General features: G+C 43.7%; 2 protein-coding genes across 5 annotated transcripts in view; both read left to right on the plus strand.

Annotated features, from left to right (window-relative positions):
* Window positions 1-7,968, plus strand: part of LOC109294946 (calcium/calmodulin-dependent protein kinase type IV-like) — a 35,668-nt gene extending 27,700 nt beyond the window's left edge. The window contains exons 7-12 of the mRNA XM_019513555.1: window positions 1,513-1,603; window positions 2,289-2,363; window positions 3,467-3,542; window positions 4,151-4,277; window positions 5,962-6,114; window positions 6,919-7,968. Coding sequence (XP_019369100.1) covers window positions 1,513-1,603; window positions 2,289-2,363; window positions 3,467-3,542; window positions 4,151-4,277; window positions 5,962-6,114; window positions 6,919-7,200 — 804 coding nt within the window. The 3' untranslated portion in view covers window positions 7,201-7,968. The remainder of the gene's footprint in view (window positions 1-1,512; window positions 1,604-2,288; window positions 2,364-3,466; window positions 3,543-4,150; window positions 4,278-5,961; window positions 6,115-6,918) is intronic.
* Window positions 7,969-13,510: 5,542 nt separating this feature from the next.
* LOC109294947 (PWWP domain-containing protein MUM1) overlaps window positions 13,511-22,321 on the plus strand; it is a 22,002-nt gene continuing 13,191 nt past the window's right edge. For 3 of the 4 annotated variants that reach the window (XM_019513556.1, XM_019513559.1, XM_019513560.1), the window contains exons 1-10: window positions 13,511-13,543; window positions 14,317-14,358; window positions 14,941-15,036; window positions 15,509-15,588; window positions 15,881-15,951; window positions 16,678-17,685; window positions 18,955-19,077; window positions 19,338-19,408; window positions 20,847-20,926; window positions 21,902-21,962. In XM_019513556.1, coding sequence (XP_019369101.1) covers window positions 14,980-15,036; window positions 15,509-15,588; window positions 15,881-15,951; window positions 16,678-17,685; window positions 18,955-19,077; window positions 19,338-19,408; window positions 20,847-20,926; window positions 21,902-21,962 — 1,551 coding nt within the window. In that variant the 5' untranslated portion in view covers window positions 13,511-13,543; window positions 14,317-14,358; window positions 14,941-14,979. The remainder of the gene's footprint in view (window positions 13,544-14,316; window positions 14,359-14,940; window positions 15,037-15,508; window positions 15,589-15,880; window positions 15,952-16,677; window positions 17,686-18,954; window positions 19,078-19,337; window positions 19,409-20,846; window positions 20,927-21,901; window positions 21,963-22,321) is intronic. The other variant, XM_019513557.1, reaches the window with a different exon arrangement.

Below are 22,321 nucleotides of genomic sequence, written 5' to 3' on the forward strand. Positions count from 1 at the left end.
TCAGCCTCCCTTCATAGGGGAGGCCCTAGATGGCTTCACACCCCGCCTGCAGCTGGCAGTTCATGACGCCTGGACTCAGGATTTTGGCTTTAGGGGGAGCTTGTCATGGCCGTGGCTGGTCCTGGCGAGGGCTGTCAGCCTGCAGCCACGAGATCTGCCAGGCAGCAGAAGCATTTGTGTGCAACTGAAAAATCACTGCCGCTCACGGAGGGCCCCAACGTCTATTGTTTGGAGGAGCTGCTGCTTACGATCTGCAGCGAGGGAGAAGATAAAAGAGAGAGAGAAAAGAGCCGGGGCTTGTATTCGGAAGGTCACCGTGTCTCTACGTGAAAGGTCAGATGAAATGAAGGAGTTTCTATGGCAACAGAGGGTTTAAAAATGGAAACTCCTGGCAGAAAATTTCCTTCGTCCGCCCCGCGGACGTGGCGCGTCACTCCATGCAGGCTCAAGAGTGGGCGGCGACATGCTGGGGGCAAAGGTGTCCATTGGGCACAGTGTTCTCCAGAAATAAATGGCGTTTGTAGCGGTGCCTGGCTTGCTGAGCCAGTGCGGCACACTGCAGGGAATGACGGGTGCTGGGGAGCCCCGGATGCCGTGCTCCCAGTCACCAGGCCAGGCTTAGAGAAAGAAGGGGGATAAGCAGGTACAGGGTGTGTGAGATACGGGTACCACGCACCCATGGGATTCTCTCTAACCTGACCGTGCCCAGGGGAGCAGCAGTCCGTGATGGCACAAAGGGAACAGTTCTCTGTACCCGGCTCCAACCCTGATTGTTTCGAGCCGCATATTTGTGAACTCTCCCATAAGGTGCAGCTGGTATTTTTACTAAGGGAGCAGCAGGGCTGGTGCTGCCCATAGGGAACGATCTCTGCCTGGAGGAGCTCGCAGTCTCTGAACAAGAGAGAGGAAGAGCGGTGCACAGGGATGACGTGCAGTCCAGCTCTCCTGACTTCTAGCGGAGATCTGTAGTTGGCCAGGTGCACCGTCTCACTGGCAGTCAGTGTGCACACCTACATACACTCCTTCCTTGCTCCCTTTGTCTCCTCCTCTCTTCTTTTCACCTTCTTGCAAGCACCATCCTCTGCCCTCCAAATCCCTCTTTCCCAGTCCTTTATCACACGTGTCTTGTCCACTGTATATTTTGTGCCTGTTGCATATGGAGTAACACCAGATGACTGGCATGTTCCTGTTGACTGGGAGCACTCGGGCACAGCAGAGCATGACGCATTCTTCTCCCTTTCATCTGTGCTGGTCTGGAGAAGAGCAGTGAACTCTGCCTAAGCCTGAGCAGAGATGAGCGGTCTGGGTTTTCTGGGAATGAAAGTCCCTTTCCCATTGCCAGAGCCCTAGCAATGAGAAAAGGCCTTTGGCACGGGAAGCCCTCTTTCTTTGCAGTCTCAGTTTGGTGTCATAAAAATGAAACCTTGGGAAAGCGCGTGAGTGTGTCATGATTTTTGTCTGGACCTGAGCTGGCTTCCCCCAACCACTTTTCGGCCTTTTCTCTGTCTCCAGTACTTGCATGAAAACGGAGTTGTCCACCGTGACCTGAAGCCGGAGAACCTGCTGTACGCAGACCTGTCCCCCAACGCCCCGCTCAAAATCGGTACGTTGGCAAAGCCGCCATCAGTGTTAGGCTGTCTGCTGCTGTGTGCGGAGGCAGGAGGGAGCGAGGATTTGGCCCTTTGTTTCAGAAGTCCCCAGTTTGCCCCTCCAGCAGGGCCTTGGCTCCAGGAGGTGGGTTCTGTTTTCCTTCAGATTCAGGCCCACCCCTCATCTTTGCCTTCTCCCTCCCCTTGCCCCCAACCCCACAGGCACACACACTGGGTTCATCTACACATTCATTAATGCGCAGTAGTTACTGTGCATTTAGTTTAGTGCTTAATCCTTAATGAAGTACTAACTAAATGCACAGTAACTACAGTTACTGCAGTGCACAGTAGCACCAACACATTTTTTTTTATTGATGCTTACTGTGCAGTAGACTAATACTACTGTACAATAGCATATTAGCACAGTCTTTGACTTGCATGCTATGGTGCAGTGTTATTAGGCTACTGTGCATTAGGCATCTCATGTAGACGCACCCACAGAGTAGCATCCATTGCCTGTAGCCACTTCACTGCCCGCAGGGACTTACTGCTCCTTCGGTTGAGCCTCAAAGAAGGTTGAACCATGAAGCGTCCCCTGGTTTGAACAGGGTCTGCCACTGGCCGAGAGCTCTTGCTGCCGACAGCTGTCAGTGCTTGTCAGCCTAATGATACCTCTCCTGCCTGTCTGTCTTCTTAAAGGTGATTTTGGGTTGTCCAAGATAGTGGATGAGCAAGATGCCATGAAAACTGTTTGTGGCACTCCAGGGTATTGTGGTAAGTGCATGAGAATGAAGGGACTGCGGTAATCTGCTTAGCAGGCGCTGGAGGAAGGTGTGTCTCGTGTCAGTTGTACGTCCCCTGAGACAGCATGTGGAGCGCGGTGACAGGTAGACAGTCAAAGAGCTGCTGCTGTGTGTGACAGGGAACCATCCTATTGCCCAATCTGACTCATCCAGGGCGGGAGAGAAAATGGCACCATTGATCAACAAAACCTCTCGGGCCCAAATCTGCACAAGTAATTAGTAATGGAGGTGCTCCACTTTCTGGGTGTCTATTCCGAAACCCCTTCAAAGGGGCCCAATCTTCAGAAAGGACCAAATCCCCTACCTCCTGCAAGCGAGGCATTCAACATTATACGTAACTTGTGTAAGGTACAATGTGGGCTGCTCCTTTAGAAGATGCCATCATTTCTTTTTAATTACATTGCTGTTTGATACTAAGGCTCAGATTTTCAAAGCCTGCCATTGCTACTAAAATTGATGGGATTCAGGTGAGCTCAGCCAGAGGCTCCTAAACCACAGTTAGTGGTTCACAATTCACAGGTGTCTCCCTTTGCAGTGCAAAGTTTGAAGATGAGGCAGCCTGGAAGAATTTTGTGGTTCTGCTTTTGGGTATAATAGATTTGTCCTCTGTTTCGCTTTTGGTTCTTACATTCTTTAGTCCGGTGCTTTCTTCTTGTGTCCTGAATGCTGCAAAGGGACCTTGCATCCAAACAAATTGTGTATCTCATTGACGCACATTTCACTCATTGAAAAGAGTTCTCTTTGTGTCCATAGAGTGAAAGCTCTTTGACAAGTGAATTTCTGGTCCTAAATCACTTGATGCCACCTCTTTAGAGGATGTGGCTTGAAGTGGAAGTTAGTTCTGAAAGTTTGAAACCCTGTCATTGCTTTGAGATGGCTGAGCCCTTACATTCCTCTGTCCCTTAAATTCCTTTGTCCCTTAAATGGGGAGAATGGCATTGGCCAACCTCACAGAGCTGTTGGGGGGATCAATACACTAAAGCCTGCAAAGCAGTTTGACGTGGTGGTGATGACTGTAGGGTGTTGGCAGATGCCCGTCGTGTGTGTGTGTTTAACTGTGACTTATGCTTTCAGCCCCTGAGATCCTCCATGGTTGTCCCTATGGCCCTGAGGTGGATATGTGGTCCGTGGGTGTCATCACATACATCCTGTGAGTAATGCTGACAGCCACCTACCCACTCATCCCTGCTTCCTTTTCCTACCATCCTCCATACGTGGAGAGTACTGACTTGCATCTGCAAACAGGTCTGGTATTTGCACCAGTTTGCTGCTTTGCCTTCCACAGGGCTCACGCTAACTGTAACAAGGCAGCAGCTTTCCAATTGATCTGATAGGCTCCTCTCCTTGTGCTGTATGCTGAAGTGGATCAGGACTAGTGGAAATTTGTAAGAAAAGTAAAGTAACCGAGTCTGTTTGCTACGGCCAATGCAAGACTGTTCCCTAGGGTATGTTCTTCAGTGTTTTGTCCACTGCAGTTGTCAGTGTCCCAGGCTCTAGGGCTTCCACCATTTTACTAGACTGCTAAAGTTTTATAGATCTTTGTGTTTGTCTGCACGGGGAAGACGGTGCACAGGAAGCTAAAGTGAGACTTTACAGCTCTAACGCCCTGTGTAGATGCACATTGCAGAGTATTCACATAAGGCATTCTTCACCATGTGTTAACTGCATGCTAACTTCCCTGAGTCAGAAAAGGTTTCTAGGCACTGTCCAGAGCTTCCTATTCCTTTCTTTTAATTCCATCCCATCCTGTATTTTCAGGCTTTGTGGGTTTGAGCCATTTTTTGATCCAAGAGGGGACCATTACATGTACAGCAGGATACTGAACTGTGACTTTGAATTTGTATCCCCTTGGTGGGATGAAGTTTCCCTCAATGCCAAGGACTTGGTAAGTTCTCCAAGATCGGTAGTGTAAGAAAGATGCTGTTTTTTGGAAGAAATATACATTCTGTTGTAAGGAACATGAGGATATAGTCGTGCTTTCTGCTAGAGAACGAGCCGAGTTGACAGTAGATGCTTTGTCGGTATAGCAGTCTGTTAGGGGTGTGATTTTATTTTATTTTATTTTTGTGTTCGTTAGTCATTTCTATGCCAGGAAAACCTCCAGTGTAGACACTGTTATATGATCCAAAAAGTGCTTTTGCCATGATAGTGCATTTCATTTTAGGAACTACCATAACTATACCTACAGACGTGTTCTCTATACTACAAGGGATGTTTACTCTTTGGACGGTATGCTGGTATAGCTTTATGGCAGCCTCTTTCTAATGAAGCCCAAGAGTATGTTTGCACTGCGGTCAGAGATGGGCATGCCGTGTGGGTAGTCAAACCAGTCTGCATCTAATTCATTCAAGACCCAACAGCAGCATAGTGCAACAGCATGGAGTTGAGGATGTATCAGGATCCCATTGTGCAGCCTGTACAGGTGCCCATGCTGACATAACTCCACTGAAATACTGTAATGAAGTTAAAGCTCTATATAGTCTCACTCCTGTTGCAATAAGGATGTCCCCAAGGTTTAAGACCTGTGGCGGTGCATTGGACTGTGACTGGTAACTGGAGAGAGACTTTCTGTCCTATGACTTCTGCTTTTCACTTGCTGCATGATTGCACACCCTGGGCCTCTGGGTGCCTGTACCTAAGAAGTGGAGGGGCCTTATGTCGCGTCAGCTTAATCTTCAGTGAAGAATTCATCCTAACCATCTTGGGCACCATTGTAAAGACAAGTCTTTGGTTTCTCTATGTGCAGAAGGAGGATAGTGATGTGTTGTTAGAGATCTCTGGGGGAACTGCTCTGTATTACAGTTGTTACTGTTGTTATTAATAATAACTATTACTAATATGTCACAATCATTCAAACTGTCCAGGTTCACAGAGCAGTGATGCTGAAGCGCATTCCTCAACCCTTAAGGCATGAGAAAATACACAAGAGGATGCATTCAGCGCATCTTTATCCTTGCATGCTAGGACATAGATAAGAAGCAACAAATAAGTTTTTATAGCAAAAATGATTCAGCTGGATGAAATACCTATAAAATAATCAGAAGCATTTGAAAGCCCAAACTCCTGCTGCTTCCAGCAGGGATGTATAAATGAAAATAATTCAAATTTAGCATTGACTATGAATGTTCATCATGACTTATCAACTGATAATGTACATACCTGGCAATAAAAATACTGTTTTGAAAAATACAGGAGCATGGGGTCTGCCAAATTGAGCCAGACAAATGGTTCTCATATTCTTTCATGTTTCTGGCTGCGATTCATAAAAGCACTTAGGCACCTGCCTAAACACCCTTCCTGAATAAGGATGCTGTTTGAATCAGGGACTCTGTTAGCCGGCAATGCTGAATGCTATAGAGGAAGGTAATCCTATATTCTGCACTGATTTGTGCTCTATTCTGTATGGGATAAACTTTTTTCCTGACCCCTGCTGGTGATCATTTTATGCTTTAAGGCATGAAGCTCCAGAGCCCTTGCAATTGCATCCTCCATGCTAGGACTGCAGATGACCTTCATTATATCACATAGCCAGTTCCTCCTGCATGTGTTTGTTTGAAATCCGGCTATAGGTTCGGAAACTGATAGTGCTGGACCCACAGAAGAGGCTCACGGTACAGCAAGCCTTGGAACACCCCTGGGTCACGGGGAAGGCAGCTAAATTTGCTCACATGGATAGCACACAAAGGAAACTGCAAGAGTTTAATGCCAGAAGGAAACTGAAGGTAATGATACAGTGTCTTGCTGGGCATCACTTCAACACAGTCTGTATTGACCTCCCTGCTAAATGCACTGCACAAATGGGGACTGCAAATGGGCTTTGAGGTGAGCTGAGCAAAGATCCCCATGGGCGAGTAGAATTACTGACCTGTGAACTTCACACTTACAGTTGTGTTAAATGTGTGCAAAGTTGGAAGTTAGGGACATGCTGTCATGCAATTAGAAGAAACTCGATGAATTTTAAAACAAACTATCCAACAAAAAAAAGATTCCGTCTCCTCCCCTCTGGGCTGGCCTACTTTTATTTGATTTCTTGTAAGAAGACACTTTTTCTGTGACCCAAACTAGATCCTAAATCCTTAGAAGCAAGAAATGTAGCACATAGATTTCATTGACATTAGGGCTGGAAGCGACATCACGAGATCATTGGGTCCAGCCCCCTTCCCCAGGGGCAGGAAGTCAGTTGGGGCCAGATCACCCCAGCAAGATAAGCATCCAATCTTTTCTTAAAGGTATCCAGAGTAGATGCTTGCACGACTTCTGCAGGGAGTGATATATAATTCCCAGTTATCTGTGGTCTTTCCTATTCAACTCACCCCATCTCACTGGCCTTATGGGAAATAATAACAGCTATAACAAGATCATTTTGTCTAGAGCTTTTGATTTCATCAGTGCAGGCTTGAGAAACTCTATAGCCATTTCCTGTAGCACCAGAGTGTTTCAGAAATTATAGTTGAGTAGGAAATCACTAAAGCCCATACCCGCTTCACTGCTCTTCATTAATGTTTCTTTCTCGTTTGTCTTAAAAGGCTGCAATGAAAGCTGTAGTGGCTTCTAGCCGTCTAGGTAACCACGGGCATCACGACAGCTCCAGAAACGGACGTAGTCGAGAACGTACCAAAGCATCTCGCCTGGCTCAGGGGCCTGAGAACTCCTGCCTTCCCAAAGGTCCTCATAACCCCTCTGTGTCCGGCCTGCAACCTGCCACCGCACCACATCCCTTGGCAAAGGCTGAGAACCTCGGTGCTTTCCGAAGCAGCTGCCCGGCGGCTTCCAAGGTTACGCTGAATGGCACGAGCTGTGAAAGTTAACACTGTCGAGGAGGCCTATTTCCGCCTTTGAATAAGCAATATCCCCTTGACTCTTGGACACATCCCTGTAGAGAGGTGGGGGAAAGGAAGAATCGGTGATGAAAGGAGCACCAGGGAAACCATTGGAAACTGGGACTGAATAATACGTAGTGTGTTGTAGGTGGGCTTTGATAAGCACTTGGTCTGCCATGTGAAGCATCTTTGTTTTAATGTCCTATTTCCAGTACAGTTGTAACTGGACACTGTTGGGGGAAGTGGGGGTGCTTGTACTAAGAAGCCACGGGTGGGTAAGTTGGTCTCCAGACAAACATAGTACTTATGGCCATCTTGCCCCGTGTGGCATATAAAAGAAGAGCAAACTGCTGAAAAAAATTATTTTCACCTTCCGTACTAAGGAAATAACGTTCTCTTTGTGACTTGTTTTATAATGTAAAGTAGATAGTCGTTGTCAGTATTACATAAGGAAAGAGGGTAAATCCATATTATTATTATAATTATTATCCATATGATCTAGCTGAGGGATACTGGCATTTTAGATACGGCTTGGTAGGCACATTTGAACCTAGAATTTTGGTCCTATACAAATAAGAAGTGCTTGTCAGCGATTCTTTTATAATCTGTGGGTAGCAGAGCCCGGTTTGATTTGGGCTTCCAGTGCAGCAAAGTTTCAGTTGCTCTTAAAATGTTCACTCCTGCTCTGAGGTTAACAGATTCTTGGTCTGACAGACTGAAATAACATGATTCTTAACAACAGAGACAATTGGCTAAGTAAGTTGAGATTCTGTGTTTGCTTTTTACGTCACAATGTCCATGGTTAACATTAACAATGAGCAATGTAAATATTTCTACCGAGCACTGTAAGACTTCGTAACATGTAAAAAGTACTGCTGTTTCTCCACTGCAGAAAATGCCTTTGTACAACATAATGTTGGGGAGGTTAAGATCATTTAAATCAGTGGATAGGTTATTTGGAAATCCCCCAGTTAGCATTTTTGTAAGCAATGACATAACAAACTTTTGGGTAATCACGCATAAGGGTCAGATTTGTGCAAAGTAGGTTGAAAATCATATTCAAACCTTTGTGGGTGAAAGCCTCAGCTGGTATGAACTGGTAGGGCTCTATTTAAGTTAACAGTGCTACACTGACTTAAACCAGTCGAGGATTTGGTCCAAAGGGTACAGCAATGCAATCCAAACAGAAAACCCCAACTGTAAGAGACTGCAGTGTGTAAATAAGGCTCATTTTGGTACTCTGTATATACAATTCAGTATCTGATAACTAAGGGCTTGCAAAGAAACCTTACCTTTTTGCTTAACCTTCACTTAAAGTGTTAGTTTGTCAGATGCAGACAGCTTGCTAGAAGATGAAGGGAAGCAAGACATGGAACTGTAAAAAAAAAAAAAAAAAAAAAAGGCAACAAAGGTGACAAATCGGAGGATGATCAGAGTTCTTCACAGCACAAGTAGGAAGTGGAAGGACTGTGCATAAGGGTTTAGAAAGTTATTCTGGGCCCCTTGTTGAGTGTTTTGAAGTGAAGCCAAACAGATATAGCAAAGAGAGATTAAGTCTAAACAGGTTTTGCTGATGGGGAAAGAACTCATTCTCAGTAAAAAGATTTTCCTTGAATTAACATTTATGTCTTATATGGGAAATGGGTCTCTGAGAAGTGCAGAGAAGGATATTGGTTTGGATCAAGAAGATTACCGTTTGGGAGTAATATGTATAGCAGAACAGAATGTGGAGTTCTGGAAATACCCAATTAAAGACTAATGTAGATCATGTTGATATAAGGAGGGAACAATTGGAACAGAGGACAGAGGGGTTTTTAATGCACTGTGTTAATTGACCACACACAATGCTGAACACTTTTGGCACTCACCTTGAAGAAGTCTTTGGGTGAAATCCAATCCCCATCACAGTCAGTGGCAATTTTTGCATAGATTACAATGGGGTGAGTGCTTCACCTGTCAATGTGTGCTTTGTTTAAGCATGTGTTTAACTGTTTTGCAAGATCAGGACCTCAGTGCTTGGCATACCTTACAGGATCCAGGTTATAAAATTTAGGACCCAAGTTTGTGAAAGGCTGAATAAGTCTAGTGCTTACTTTAATGAGTGTTTTGGGTATTCTTCATTTTTCCAGACTGGCTATTTTGGGGGAAAAAAGCAAGATAGGAAGAGAGAGAAGGATTTAGTGAAGGTGGTTATCAGCCCTCAGGCCTTTGAGACCAGAGAGAGGGAGAGAAAAAAACAAAACAAAGGCTACTGCAGCGATAGAAAAAACTTAAGGGAAAACTGTAAGCAAAAAAAGAAGAAAAAATGTTAATGCCTTTTATGTCATGTCAACAACAAATGATTCTGTAAGCAACTGTATTTAAAGATAGAGAAGATACACTCCAGGGAGTAAACCTAAATAGAATGTGCAATTTTGATCTGTAGATATGTTTTCAGAATGTGTTTTAAAAATGATTCACAGATTCAATCTAGTGCTAATGTTTTCCATGTTAAAGGTATTTATAAGCATAGTGGTAAATAATAAAATATCAATTATGGCATGCACCGATCCTTTGTGTTTGCTGCTGAGCTGTCAATGGGAGGGTGAGAGGTTTGTAGATTGTTTTGCTTATCTGATAGGAACAAGCAACACTGTGCTGGGTTGTTTTTTTTTCTGGTTTTGTTTCTTTTTTCCTCCAAATGTCTGAGTCTGTTTTCACATGAAAAAAGATATTTGGGGGCCTAAAGGGACTAAATACACCTGGGTTCTTATGGATTTTTTTACTACATGAGCTCTACATCACTGCTAGAAAAAGCTAAAGGAAAGGATTTGCTGCGTGATTTTGCTTTGTAAGAAAGTCCCTTAGAGTATATAAGCATCAGCTTTTCCAAAGAAGTCACCTGTTACCCAAGTGGATCATGTTATGTTTGCAAAAAATCTAAAAATAATTGGAACTAGCTTGTTATGCTGGACTAGAAACAGTATGTCCTAATAGCTCTTAGGTAGATGTGCTGCAGTCAGTATGGCTGATTTTGAGCCCAATGCTACGTTCCCTGTGTACTGTACCATATGGGGCAAGTGGCCAGAAGATCTGTTTTAAAGACTTGGCAATCAAATTTCAGTAACAAATGGGAAAGGCATGATGGTACGCCAAAAGGGAACCCATCAGGAGACTGGCAGGAAGAAACCTTAATACTTGGTATTCAGATGGTAAATCAATAGAAAAAACGTCCTTTACATGTCAGGCTGATCTAGCCAGATGTTAGCCAAATTATGATGAATCATCTAACGGCATGAAGTTAGAGTGAACTTATCCTTTGTGTCCGCGCTTTGGTTTAGAAGTAAAGCCATCTCAGTTTGCCATATCTTAACCCCCCTTTCCTTCTGAATAAGGCCATCTACATGGTTACTGCATTTAACTTTGCACCTTTAGCTAATTCAGGGTAACTTTCCTGAGTGTCCCGCATAGACAAGCCACCAGCTGTACGGAGACCAACGATGCTACCTGGCTCCCTTTCTCAGGATCCAATGAAGAAGCAACCACGTAGACAGCATTAGGCATCCTGATATGCATGGCTTTAGGCTTGATGAAGCCATTTCACTCTAGGCTGCCCATTTTGTGCGCATTTTGATACGAGAGTACACTTATAGATTTCCATTCAATCCAGCAGCTGGATGGGATGACATTCTCTGACTCCTTTAAATATAGGTTTATAAACTACCCGCCCACTCCAAGGTGAACTGTGCTGGAATTAGAGCGTGTTGTGAGTGCCGAGACCAGATTTTAGGAAGTCAGAAAGCCCACCACCACCATCACTAAAATGGTTTGACTTTCCTAAGGTCAAGACAACAAATGGCTGTGTCTTTTTTCCAGGAGGCTGAAAGTTTCCTTGAACCTAAATGGACCATCAAACTACCATGGTAAAGGCAAGTCAGTTTCTAGTCTGGGAGTGATGTGACTACCATCATGCCCAGCTGCCTTTGACTCCTGGCTCAAGTAACTCCACATACTTTTGCAACTGGGTCAGCAAGAGACTAGAGCAAGCCTCAAGCTGATGCCTCTGAAGCTGTAGCTAGATATTTTAAACCCCTTTCACACTGCATCCCCTCTTCTCAAGAAGGAAAATTGAAGAAAAACCCTTTTTTCCCCCCTCGCTGTGACCCACTTACGAACTGGCTTTGATTGATGCCTTTGAGGACTGTGCAGGACTGGGTTTTTGTTTTTTGTTGTGGCACCAGCGCTAAACTATACACCTTGTGAAGAATGTAGTTAAACTGAAAAAGCCCCAGCTTTCTGTCCAGGGAGTGATTTCACAATGCAGGCCTGAGGGATGCATAATGGGCCGTGGCCTTTCGCTGCTATAAACAGTAGCAGTATGAGCCCCTGGTTAGTGTATGTTAATGACTGCAGCGTATTCAGCTGCTGGCCTGAGGACGAGATACCCCTGCTGGCTAGCAGATCGCTACTTTTGGGACCCTGCTGTCATATTAGCTAGACCCATTTCAAAACACAGCAGGGCGAGGAAAAGACACTGCGTGCTGTCTTCCTCCACAGTACACCACATAAAATGTGTCACATCACAGTGTGTTCCAGGGTGAAGGCGGTTGTGACATCAATGCATTGTCGCCATGGTTGTAAAGCCGACAGCACTGTGTGGTGACATTGTGAGGGTCCATTGTAACGGGGGACTTTGTTGCATAGCAGCACACAAGGATGGTAAGGTGATATGATTACAGCGCATGGCAAGTTTGGGTCATATTACAATGAAGCGGTGACACGATGCTGGCCACAAATGTGGCAGCGTGGTGGGATCCTCGTGTTAAAATATGTTCCAGGCTTGTCCCCTCTGTGCCAGAGACATGGAGGATACCACTCGGTGACAGACTTTCGCAAACGATGTTCTTTAGCTGTAAAAATTCCCCAGGCACGACTAAACTCCAGGCTGATGAAATGGTGACATTTCCCATTGCCTGGTCCGGAAACTACAGCAAAATAGAAAAGCACGGTGTTGAACGAACAATTGCCACTCTGTTAACTGAACGGCATTTTTCATGCATTATCCTGTCTGTACAGGGCGCAACAACCAACAATGCCTCGTGATACCTTTGCAACACAGCGGGTGCGTCTACATGTGCACTAGCTTATTTTAATGCGCATTAAAGCATTGCTGAAAGCACAATGGGTGTTTATACACTTGCTCTGGAGGGCGGGGGTGGGGGGTAGCACTTTAATTAGAGCTGCCCTGATTAAAGCACCTGGAGCGTCTGGTGTCTCAGCATTCCTGCCCTGCAAATTGGCGCCAGAGGCGCTTTGTCTCAAGCTCATCGAACAAGCCCCCGCCTCCGGCTTGGAGTACCCGAGCCGCTGGAGCGTGGTAATTACCACCGACAAATCGAGTCTGTCTGATGTGCTGTAATGACATCATGTTGGAGCAGCCTCGCTGCTTGCTATAGGCACCTTGTGCAAGTTAGTTCATGCACATTAAAATAGGCTAATGCGCATTAAGCGTCACTTAAAAACTGTGCACTTTTTAATGTGCATTAGGGCAGGGTGATGCTCACTACGGGTTAATGAGAGTACAGCGCTGGCTGGCAGGCGGTCATTCCCACACTCCTCCGGCCTCCTCCGTCTCCTGCGTCAAATCAGCTCTTCCAGCGCACTTCAGTGCGAGTGCCTTGCTGCCATTTTGAAATGTGGGGGCACTGATACACAACACACTATGACGCATTAATTAAAGTGGCTCTAATTAAAGTGCCACCATTAATGCGGACGAACTCAAGGGCGTTAATGCTCGTGTAGATGCACCCTGGGTGATGCGATTGTCTATTTCCACGCCCCTCAAGGCATCTCCTGCAACATGTCATTGCATGGACTGGGCCTCCCCGTGACATCACCCACCCCTGTGCTCGCCTCCCGGTTGGTGCTGTGGCTACATGCCCTTCACAAAGGGGCTGCATGCGCTCTGACGTCATACCCCCTTCCGTTACATCACTGACGTCACACCAACGCTCTGTGACGTCACTGGCGAGCGCTGTAACGTCATCGCCCTGCCAGGCGGCGTCACATGGATGCGGTGACGTCAGCGTGGATGTGAGCGGGCTCTTTCCCTCCAAAACGGGGGGTCGGGACAAACGGAGCCCGCGCGCTGTGATTGGCCGCCCTCACTTCCGACCTCGCTCTTCCTCTTCCTGGCGCGGGAGCAGACGCCCTGGAGCCCGAGCCGCGCTCTGATTGGCTGCGGCGGCCGTTAGGGGTGGGGGGGTAGGGCGGGGCAACCGTTGTGATGGGGCGGGGCCACCGCGCGCCCAAATATGGTGGGAGGGTCCGGAGCGGCCGGGCCGCGCGCACGGTAACCGGGGCATGAGGGGGCGGGGTCAAAGGTCATCCCCCGGCTTCCGCCCTGCTGGGGGAGGGTCGTGGCCTCTTCAGGGCCCTCCGCCCACCCTTCTAGTGGGGGGCACATGTCTCCCTCTACAAGGGGGCAGTCACCGGGGGGCACGTGTCTCCTCCCCCGCTTTGAGTGTTATGGGGAACGGGGATCAGCTTCACCTTTTATTCCTCTTTTTTTTTTTTTTGGAAAAAAGCCCCTTTTGGGATGGCTGCTCCCTGGGGGGTAGGTAGTTTGCTGTAGGTAGCGGGGGTTGGGGGTTTAAGTCGTGACGGTGGGTGTTCATGCCAGAAGGAAACGCTTCCTTTTCTTTCCCGTGTAGCTCTTCAAAGGCGGGCAACGTGAGGGGGTTGTTCCCCTTGGGAGGTGGGCACCCGGGCAGTCTTCTACACCCAGACTATGTTTTTCCTGCCTCTTGTATTTTGTATTTTTGCCTTGTGCGTTTCTGGGATGCTTTCTACTCCGTGCAGGACGGCTCTGTGGTGACCAGGAGGTCGCGCTAGCCCCACCTTGGTCCCACTCGTCCTCATTTCTGTGTTGCGATGTGAAACCTAAGGTTATTTTCCTTGTCGGGGTGCCTCTGACAGCCCCCACTGCACCTTTCACTTCCACCTCCTTTCCAGGTGTCTCTTTTAATGAGGTAGAAGTGAAAGGTGCAGCCTCTATTTCAAGCTTTACCTTTTAAATAGAGTAATAATATATACACATGCAAAAATGTCACCTTATATTTGCAGGACCACGCAACAGGATTTGGTATGAATTAAGTTTTCAGCCCTGTAAGTGTCTTTGCCTGTTTTGTTTTGTTTGTAATTTTATTTATTTGTTTGTTTCCGTGTTTGTTTAAAGGGCTGCCTCATTTGTCAGAGGTTGCGGGAAGCTATTCATTAGGTCCCTCGGGGTGGGGGGACGCGTTTTGCCTTTCTGTACAATTATCAGGATTTCCTACACGAGTGCTTTGGTCTTGATATGGTAAAAATGTAAACTGTGGTTACACTGATATCAGGGGTTGTGTAGTGATCCAGAGCAGTGTCGTCATTCATTCTTCTTGTTTCCCCGCTGGACTTGTCAATACAGCAGGACCCTTCTAGCTAATGGCTGCATTATGTCGCTAGTCTAGGAGGATTCGTGCTTGGCGATGTCTGAATGCATTGGCGTTGAAACTTGCACTCGGTGTGTTTTGTGCAAAACCATTTTGGAGGAGTTAACAAACGTGTAATGTTAAGTCAAGCCGTGGGTTTTTTTTAACATGGGTCTATAAAGTATTTGGAGGTTTTACAGGCCTCTTCAATTTCCTTTATAAAAAATGAACTGTAAAATAGACATTCGGTGACGCTTACATTTTTCAACTGTTGTTTCAGAATGTGCTGGACCTTTCTCTTCCTACATGAAGCACAATCATGACCGATCCAGAATATGTCCTATGCAGATGGAAGAAGCGTTTGTGGCCTGCAAAGGTGATCACGTTACAGACTCTTGTAGATAAATGTAGCAATAAAAACAAGGCTTTGAAGTTCTCCAACTCTTTTCAAGATAGCAGGGAAAGATAGGAGTTGTGGCAGGGGACATATCAATACTCTTGACATGTGAGCCAAAAGCTGAGCAACTTTATTCTATTTAAAACTTTTTCCATTGGGAGATGACACCTGACATGAGTTATGTAGGCCAAAAGAATTTGAGTTGGTGAAAGGGACAAATTTTATCTCAAGATATTATTTCCAGGCAAACATGCATGTGTGTTCTTAACCAGGGTAATACCTTAGAGTTGGTCGCACTATAGGTGAGATTTGTCTTATAATGGTTATTAAGGGGTTTTTTTTTTTTTTTAATCCAGATAGTAAATAAAGCAAAATATTACAACAGATTAGCTGATAAAGCTGTGTTAGTGGTTCTGAAACTGATGGGGATTTTCTTTTCCCCTTAATTTAGGTTTTATCCAAAATTGTAACTTCCACAAGATCAGGAAAGACGGCCTCTTTTAATGTTGAAATACTTGGTGTGAAAGAACAGTTAAGTATCTTTGTCATAGATATTTTATTTTATATATATTGTGTGTGCCTGAGACACCCTCCCTCTCTTCCCCCTCGCCCCCCTTAAATATTTTAGGTGGTAGACTCTGGCCTTTTTCAGCTTACCCGTCAGCCTCTTGATCTGAACAATTTATAGCCCACATGAGCAGAAATTGCTTGCTGCGTTTAATTGCTAACTGTTTGGGGGAGGAAAAAAAAAAGACTTCTGAAATAGTGTAATATTGTCTCTACTTTTAACACTAACTTTTTTTTTTTTTAATTTTATTTTCAGGACTAAAATAACCTGTACAGATCCTGAACCATTGGAGAGAGAGCGTATACAAATAATTGTCTCTGAATTGAGTAAGGATACTCTTAAAGTCTGAACACTCAGTGTGGGTGATGCATGTTTTTAATGTGTCTCTCTAAATACCTGGCATTAAGTTCTCTGGGAGATTTTTCTGTCTTCCTATGGATGCATGAAATATATTTTTGAGGAGTCAGCCTGCCACTGACTTGCTTTGTGGCCTTGTACAAATCACTTGATCTTTCCATTTCACAATCTTGGAGCCGGCATTTTTCATAGATTTCATAGACACTGGGGGCTGAAAGGGACCTTGTGAAATCAAGTCCAATCCCCCTGCCAGTGGCAGGAAGCCTGCAGGGATCAATTGATCCCAGCAAGATAAACATCAACGTGCCTTTTGAATGAGTCCAGAGTAGGTGCTTGTACCACCTCTGGGGGGAGTCTGTTCCAGACCTTGGACACTTGGGCTGTAAAGAAGTTTTCTTTGTATCGGGTCTGAATGGGCCTTCTAGAAGTTTGTGGCTGTTAAACCTAGTTATCTCTTGGGGAGCCCTGGTGAACAACTGTTTTCCCAGATCCTGATGCACTCCACTTATATACTTATAGTGTGTGTGTGTGTGTGTGTGTGTGTGTGTGTTTAGTATTTGTTTTACTGTCTGGCTTTAAAGCTAGCATCACTTTACGTTTTATTATGTCAGGCATTGGGCAAAAGGCACAGTTCATGATATTTCTTTAATACATCCAGGGAAAACAATCATAATTTCATATACACATTTTTTCAGGAGACTGGGAGGAGAAACCTGCTGATGAATTGGAAGAAATAAAGTATCGCTGTGCTCTTAAAATTGCTCTAAATATTTTGAATGGGGAAGCCTCTTCTAAACAAGTAGGCCTCTCAAATGAGGGACCAATTACTCGATCAGCTCAGAAAAAAATTAAAGCACTACTTTCGTTATCGCCTGATTCAGCTAGTTGTCAGGTGCCTCTCCCCAAAGAATTAAAGGGGCACCAGACCTTGAAGAAAGAGGAACAAAAGAAACAAAGCCTCCAAACTGACCCCAAACCCCCCAAAAGTAAACTTTCTCTCAATTCAGAGGAGGGAGCTAAACCATGTAGAAACAACACAAGATCTTCAGTATCTAAATCTAAGGACCTGTCTAATGCATGCAAGTCAGAAAGCCAAAATCACAAGACATCCCAATCAAAAGTAAAGACATTAAAAAACCAGGAAAAAGTGAATTCTGAATTGTCCAAAGCAGTCAGGAGCTCGTCACTTACACGAGAGGAGAATGTAAAAACCAAGGAGGGAAGAAAAAGGTCAAGAAAGATATGTGAACCCTCATCTCCAATCACTAGACTACAAGTGCCTGCTTTCCTTGGACAGAGTACCCCAGTATCTGCTAACTACACTTCTGCCACAGCAGCTGCTTTTGGAACAAAGGCAAATGGGAAAAAGCGGTGTGGAAGGAGATTACTGGATTCTTCTATGGAATGTCTCTCCACTGAATTGCAAAGTGAAGTCAGTGAAGAGAGTGAAGCTTCAGGAAGGAAATGCAGAATCTTAGAGGGGAGCAAGAAGCTAGTGAATTCAAGACTCGTCTGGAAACGAGCAAGTAATGCAGTTGCATCTCCGTGCAGAAAAAGGAGGTGCAGAAGTTGCCCTGAGCCTTTATGCAAGGCTTCTAACCCTAGAAAGCGCCCTGACCACTCTCCTTGGCCTAGAGAAGAGAAGAATAAGAGTAATTTACGTGCAAAAAATATTGAGCTTCCTGACTTTCAGGAAGATGAAGGTAAAGAATTTCAGTGGGGGGAAACTAGGACTTTGTACCATTTGGTGTATTACTTGCATCTTGCAGTGACTTGGGGCCGGGGTTGTTATTACTGCTCCTTGTATGCTGTCTTTCCCCAGTGGTTTCCTCTCTCCCATTCAAAGTTTCCCTGAAAAGTTGTCTCAAAATGAACTATTCAGTGGAAATCTCACAAGTTTTGCTTTAATGCCACCTTAATTCCTCCTGTAAATTCTCGAGTCTTTCTCTCTTCATCTCCCATTTCATTTGTTACTGTTTGGAATAACTATGGCATCTGTACCTCTTAGTATTAAAGCTCCTACTGGATTTGTTATCTGGGGACTTGCCATTCTTGGCAGTAATTGCATTTTGAGTGCTCCTTTTGGCTTTATTACCTCTTGGTATACACTTGATACCCCATTCGTGGATTAATTTTATAATGCCTGTTTTCTGGCTAATGTCTTGTGAAGCAGTACAAGAACACCTGTTTTGCATGCAGCACACTTTATTCCAGTAGCTAGGTGCCAGACATGTAGGTGCACATAAGTCAGGAAATATGGTAGCAGCAGAGCAGTTTCTGCTGCTTAAGCTTCTACCAGGAGGAAGTGAACACAACTGTGGCCTGGATCCATAGGAAACAAGGCAGTCTCAGCCCCCTAGCTGCTGCTGCTACTTGGTTACTCGCTGCAAGTAAAGACTTGTTTTTCCTTCATTCTTCCTTTCAGTAACAAGGTGCATATTTTATTCCAGGGTGTGCTTGTATGTGATTTGAAAATGTGTTAAACCATTTGTATATTTGAATAATTATTTCCTCACTATTACTGGCTTCTCTGTCTAAAATGTTTGATGAATTATTTTCTTCAGGCATTTCATAATCAAATGTGTGTGTTCTCTTCCCCCACCCCCCATGCCTCCCACCCCCCTATCATGAGTTCTACCCTGATAATAGTTATAGAGCTTAAAGATCCTCATAGTTATCCAGATGTTTATACATATCTTCCTCTCCGTCTATCTCTGATTTTGACTCTTGGCTCTCTCTTCATTGCAGTAAACCAGTGTAAACTTGTAATATTTCAGTTACCATTACACAATCTAATTACCCTGTTCTTTATCTGTCAACTTGCCCTGTCAAACTGTTGCCTTCTAATAAATGTAACAAAATCATTAGGTTACAGAAATATGAAAATCCTATTAGGATATTGCATTTAGGAAATCAGAAGTTGATTATTTTGGTTTTGTCAACTTTATTTAAAACTGTTCTCAACTCTGCAGAATTGGAAGCTTCTGATTTGTCTTCGAAGCTTAATTCTTCAGAAAATAGCCATCTTGTTTCGAATTTGGTAGATGAGGAAGAAGATGAAGATGAAGAACTCCCTAGTTTCCTTTTACATCAAGGTAAGAAGTAAATGCAGCTGTTGCCTTGAGCCTTTGTTACTAAAGATTTAGGTTTGAGAGGAGAGGCTTGAACTTTGGAAGGGCAGCATCCCCTTTTGAATATGTATAAGTGTTTCGTCTGTCTTGTCATGTGCATAATCTAATATAGGCCCTGAAGTAAAATCATATTTTAGTTTTATATATACAGCACAAGAGATTTTACATAGCTATTTCTAGTTTAATTATTTAGACCGAGTAACATTTTATTTTTCTGCCTTTAGAACCAAGTTCAATTGAACCAGGGATGCTGGTTTGGTGCAAGTTACCAAGATATCCATATTGGCCAGCAGTGGTAAGAAAAGAAACTTTCTATTTCTGCAGGTAGGATCTATGTCGATGCTTCTGTTCAGCTGCATAGAAGCACAGAACATTTTCAGCCTCAATTGCCTCGAGGAGGAATTGAGAACACTCCCAATGTTACGTTTAATGTTCAAAATCTTTGAACAACAGAATTTTAAGAACAGTTGCTCATCTTCAAAGCAGAGTAGATTTTGCTTTAATGTGGCAAAGTCTACAGAGAAGGTTGAGCTTACTAGGTGAACTGTGAAGGATTTTAAATACCGTGCGTCATATCTCTAGAGACCACTTAAAAAAAAGCTTCATCAATTTTTTGTTAGATTTTTACCTTTTATATCCGGAATGTCAAAAATTGGTCTCCCATAGTTGTGAAAGAACTTCTTGTAGGGAAAGGGATGTCTTGTATCTTTTTGTGAATTTTTTTTCCTTCATTGAAAAATCAGATTTTAATTTTTAATAAAGACCTCTCTCTCTCTCTCTCTCCTTTTTTTAATCCAAAGAGCTCATTAGGCATTAACATTTAATACAGTTTTGTACAGACCAGCCAAGTCTGCCAAAGCTTTATTCCGCTAACAAAAATCCATTCCCTAAGTAGCCTGGTCTCTTGAATCTTGTGTCACCGTTTTTCTAATCCTCTAGAATCCCAGGCTGAACAAAGCCTAAAAGTTTTAGATGTGGAAAAATAAGTAGGGCCAAAATTAGTCAGAAATTCTTCACTTAATCTTTAAGCATTGTGGGGAGATGAGTCCAATTTTATATCCTTTGCAGAGTTCCTCTTCAGTGACAGACACTGCAGATTGAGGACGTTGAAGCAAATTTGCGGCTACTGTGCTTGCTTAAAGTTAGAGCCACTTCTTTAGATGTCATTATAGGAGATGCCCATTGAATGAGTTTATTAAATTTCAGATAGAAATGTGTCCTGTTAGGTGGGAAACTGTCAGTTCCTCCATAGTCACTGCACATTCACTGTGCCACCTGTAAGAGTGGTCCCTCTGGTGGCTGCTTACACATCCATCCCCTTCAGCCTTTGTTTTCTCACTGTTGCAGTGACCAATTCTGAACGTGCATTCTTGTCCTTAATCTGTGAATTTGAACTTTACTTCCTGTTCTTAATGAGAATCTTATATTCAATAATCTAAACTTAAATCTGAGACCAGCATGGCATTGAAGAGTGAAGTTTAGCAATTAGTATCTTTATGTCAAAGTGCTGTGCTACTGCATAGGAATAAAAAGACAGGACGTGGCTAGGTTATACTGTGATCTAGTCTCTTGTTAACTGATTACTAATTAAAAAAACAAGTAGAGCATGTGCGCTGGTGAGATTCTCTGTAAGTATATGTGGGGAAATGTGTAAAAATGCAAATGAATAAAACATGCTTGTTTTCAAAAGCAATTGGGATTTTAAAATGTCAATTTGGCTCTGTACTCTATAGGTAAAAAGGGTGTTTCGGAAACCTAAAAAAGCAGCCGTGCTGTTAATACATGGAAATGTGGATTTCAAGAAGCCAAAGGGGTAAATGCTGATTCCAGTTTGTTTCCTGAACTACCTTTTGGAATTCTAGTACATAAATCCTATATTTTCTTCCTAGTACTGTGGTGTTAGTTTTATGCTCCCTGCCTGCAGCTGCACAAATGTTGGTTTTGGGGTGGGGGAAACAGTGGGCATGTTCAGTGAGCTTTAGTTAGTGTCCCCACCATCATTTTGAAGCATGGGATGCTGAATACACATGACATTGGGCGCTTTAATTAGAGTGGCTCTGAGAGCAGCTCATTAAAGTGCCACCCCAGAGCACTTGTATAGATGCCTTCCATTGTGAAGTACTAGAAAAAAGCGCATTAGCCTGGTTTAATGTGCATTAACTCAAGTGACACTTTAATGTGACACTTCATAAGCATTAGCCTATTTTAATGTACATTAAAGCATCATGTAAAAAAAAAGTGCTTTTTGCTTAATGCACATTTAAAATAGGCTAATGCTTATTAAAGTGTATGTGTAGATGTGCCCAGTGGTGTGTACTACTGCTTAAGGGTTTGTAGGATATAATGTATAAAAATAGTACTTTTGAGTTAAGTTCTCACCAGTTACCAACATAATGTGTCACTTTTGCATGTCTGGTTTGTCAGTTTTGCTGACACATACGGGCCTTAATGCAAAAGCTGGTCAAATTTTATTTATGGAGACTAAGGCCAGTAGAAAAGGTTTCAGCTTAGTAGCATAAAGATGAAAAACCTGGTAGCTGTATTGTAATTAGAGCTATCTGAGGGGAATCTTTCTACCTCTTTACAGGCTTTAATTCTAGTGGGTCTCACTGGCTGTTGGTAACACATCAGTTTCTTCTCTTTTTTTGGATGGGTGCATGTTGTGTTAAGTGGATTTTGCATAAAATTAGAAACTTTACTGCTTTGTTCCCGCTTTTTATTATATGTAAACAAAATTGCATGAGCAGAATTGCTTGACTTCTTTGTTTTCTGACTTTGCCCCATCAAGTTTTTCAACACATCTTAGAAACCTGAAGCATTTTGACTGTGAAGAAAAGCAGAAGCTAATAGTAAGTACGGTAGTAAAATACTTTATGTGCAGTGTCATTTTTCTTTAATATCTAACACCAAGTTACTGTCAGATTGAATTGCTGCTTATTGATTTCATTCCATGATGCAGTTTTTTGGCAAAAGTATCTTGCTTTTTTAGCATTTTTGTTTTGTTTGGCAGGGGGAGAGGATGTCCTGGGGACTTTTTGGGTGTTTTTTTTTTTTTTTTTTTTCAATTGACTGCTTACGCGCAAGGACTAGAAAGGACGTCATTGGCGAGAGTCCAGTCTCTTAAAGTCATGGGCAACCACAGCCCCCTTTTAAGAAACTTATATCTGTTGATAAAGCTGTACTGCTTAAATGATGGATAAATTATGGA

Source organism: Gavialis gangeticus, unplaced genomic scaffold, assembly GCF_001723915.1.
Source record: "Gavialis gangeticus isolate Ggan-Ray unplaced genomic scaffold, GavGan_comp1, whole genome shotgun sequence".
Taxonomy (NCBI): domain Eukaryota; kingdom Metazoa; phylum Chordata; order Crocodylia; family Gavialidae; genus Gavialis; species Gavialis gangeticus.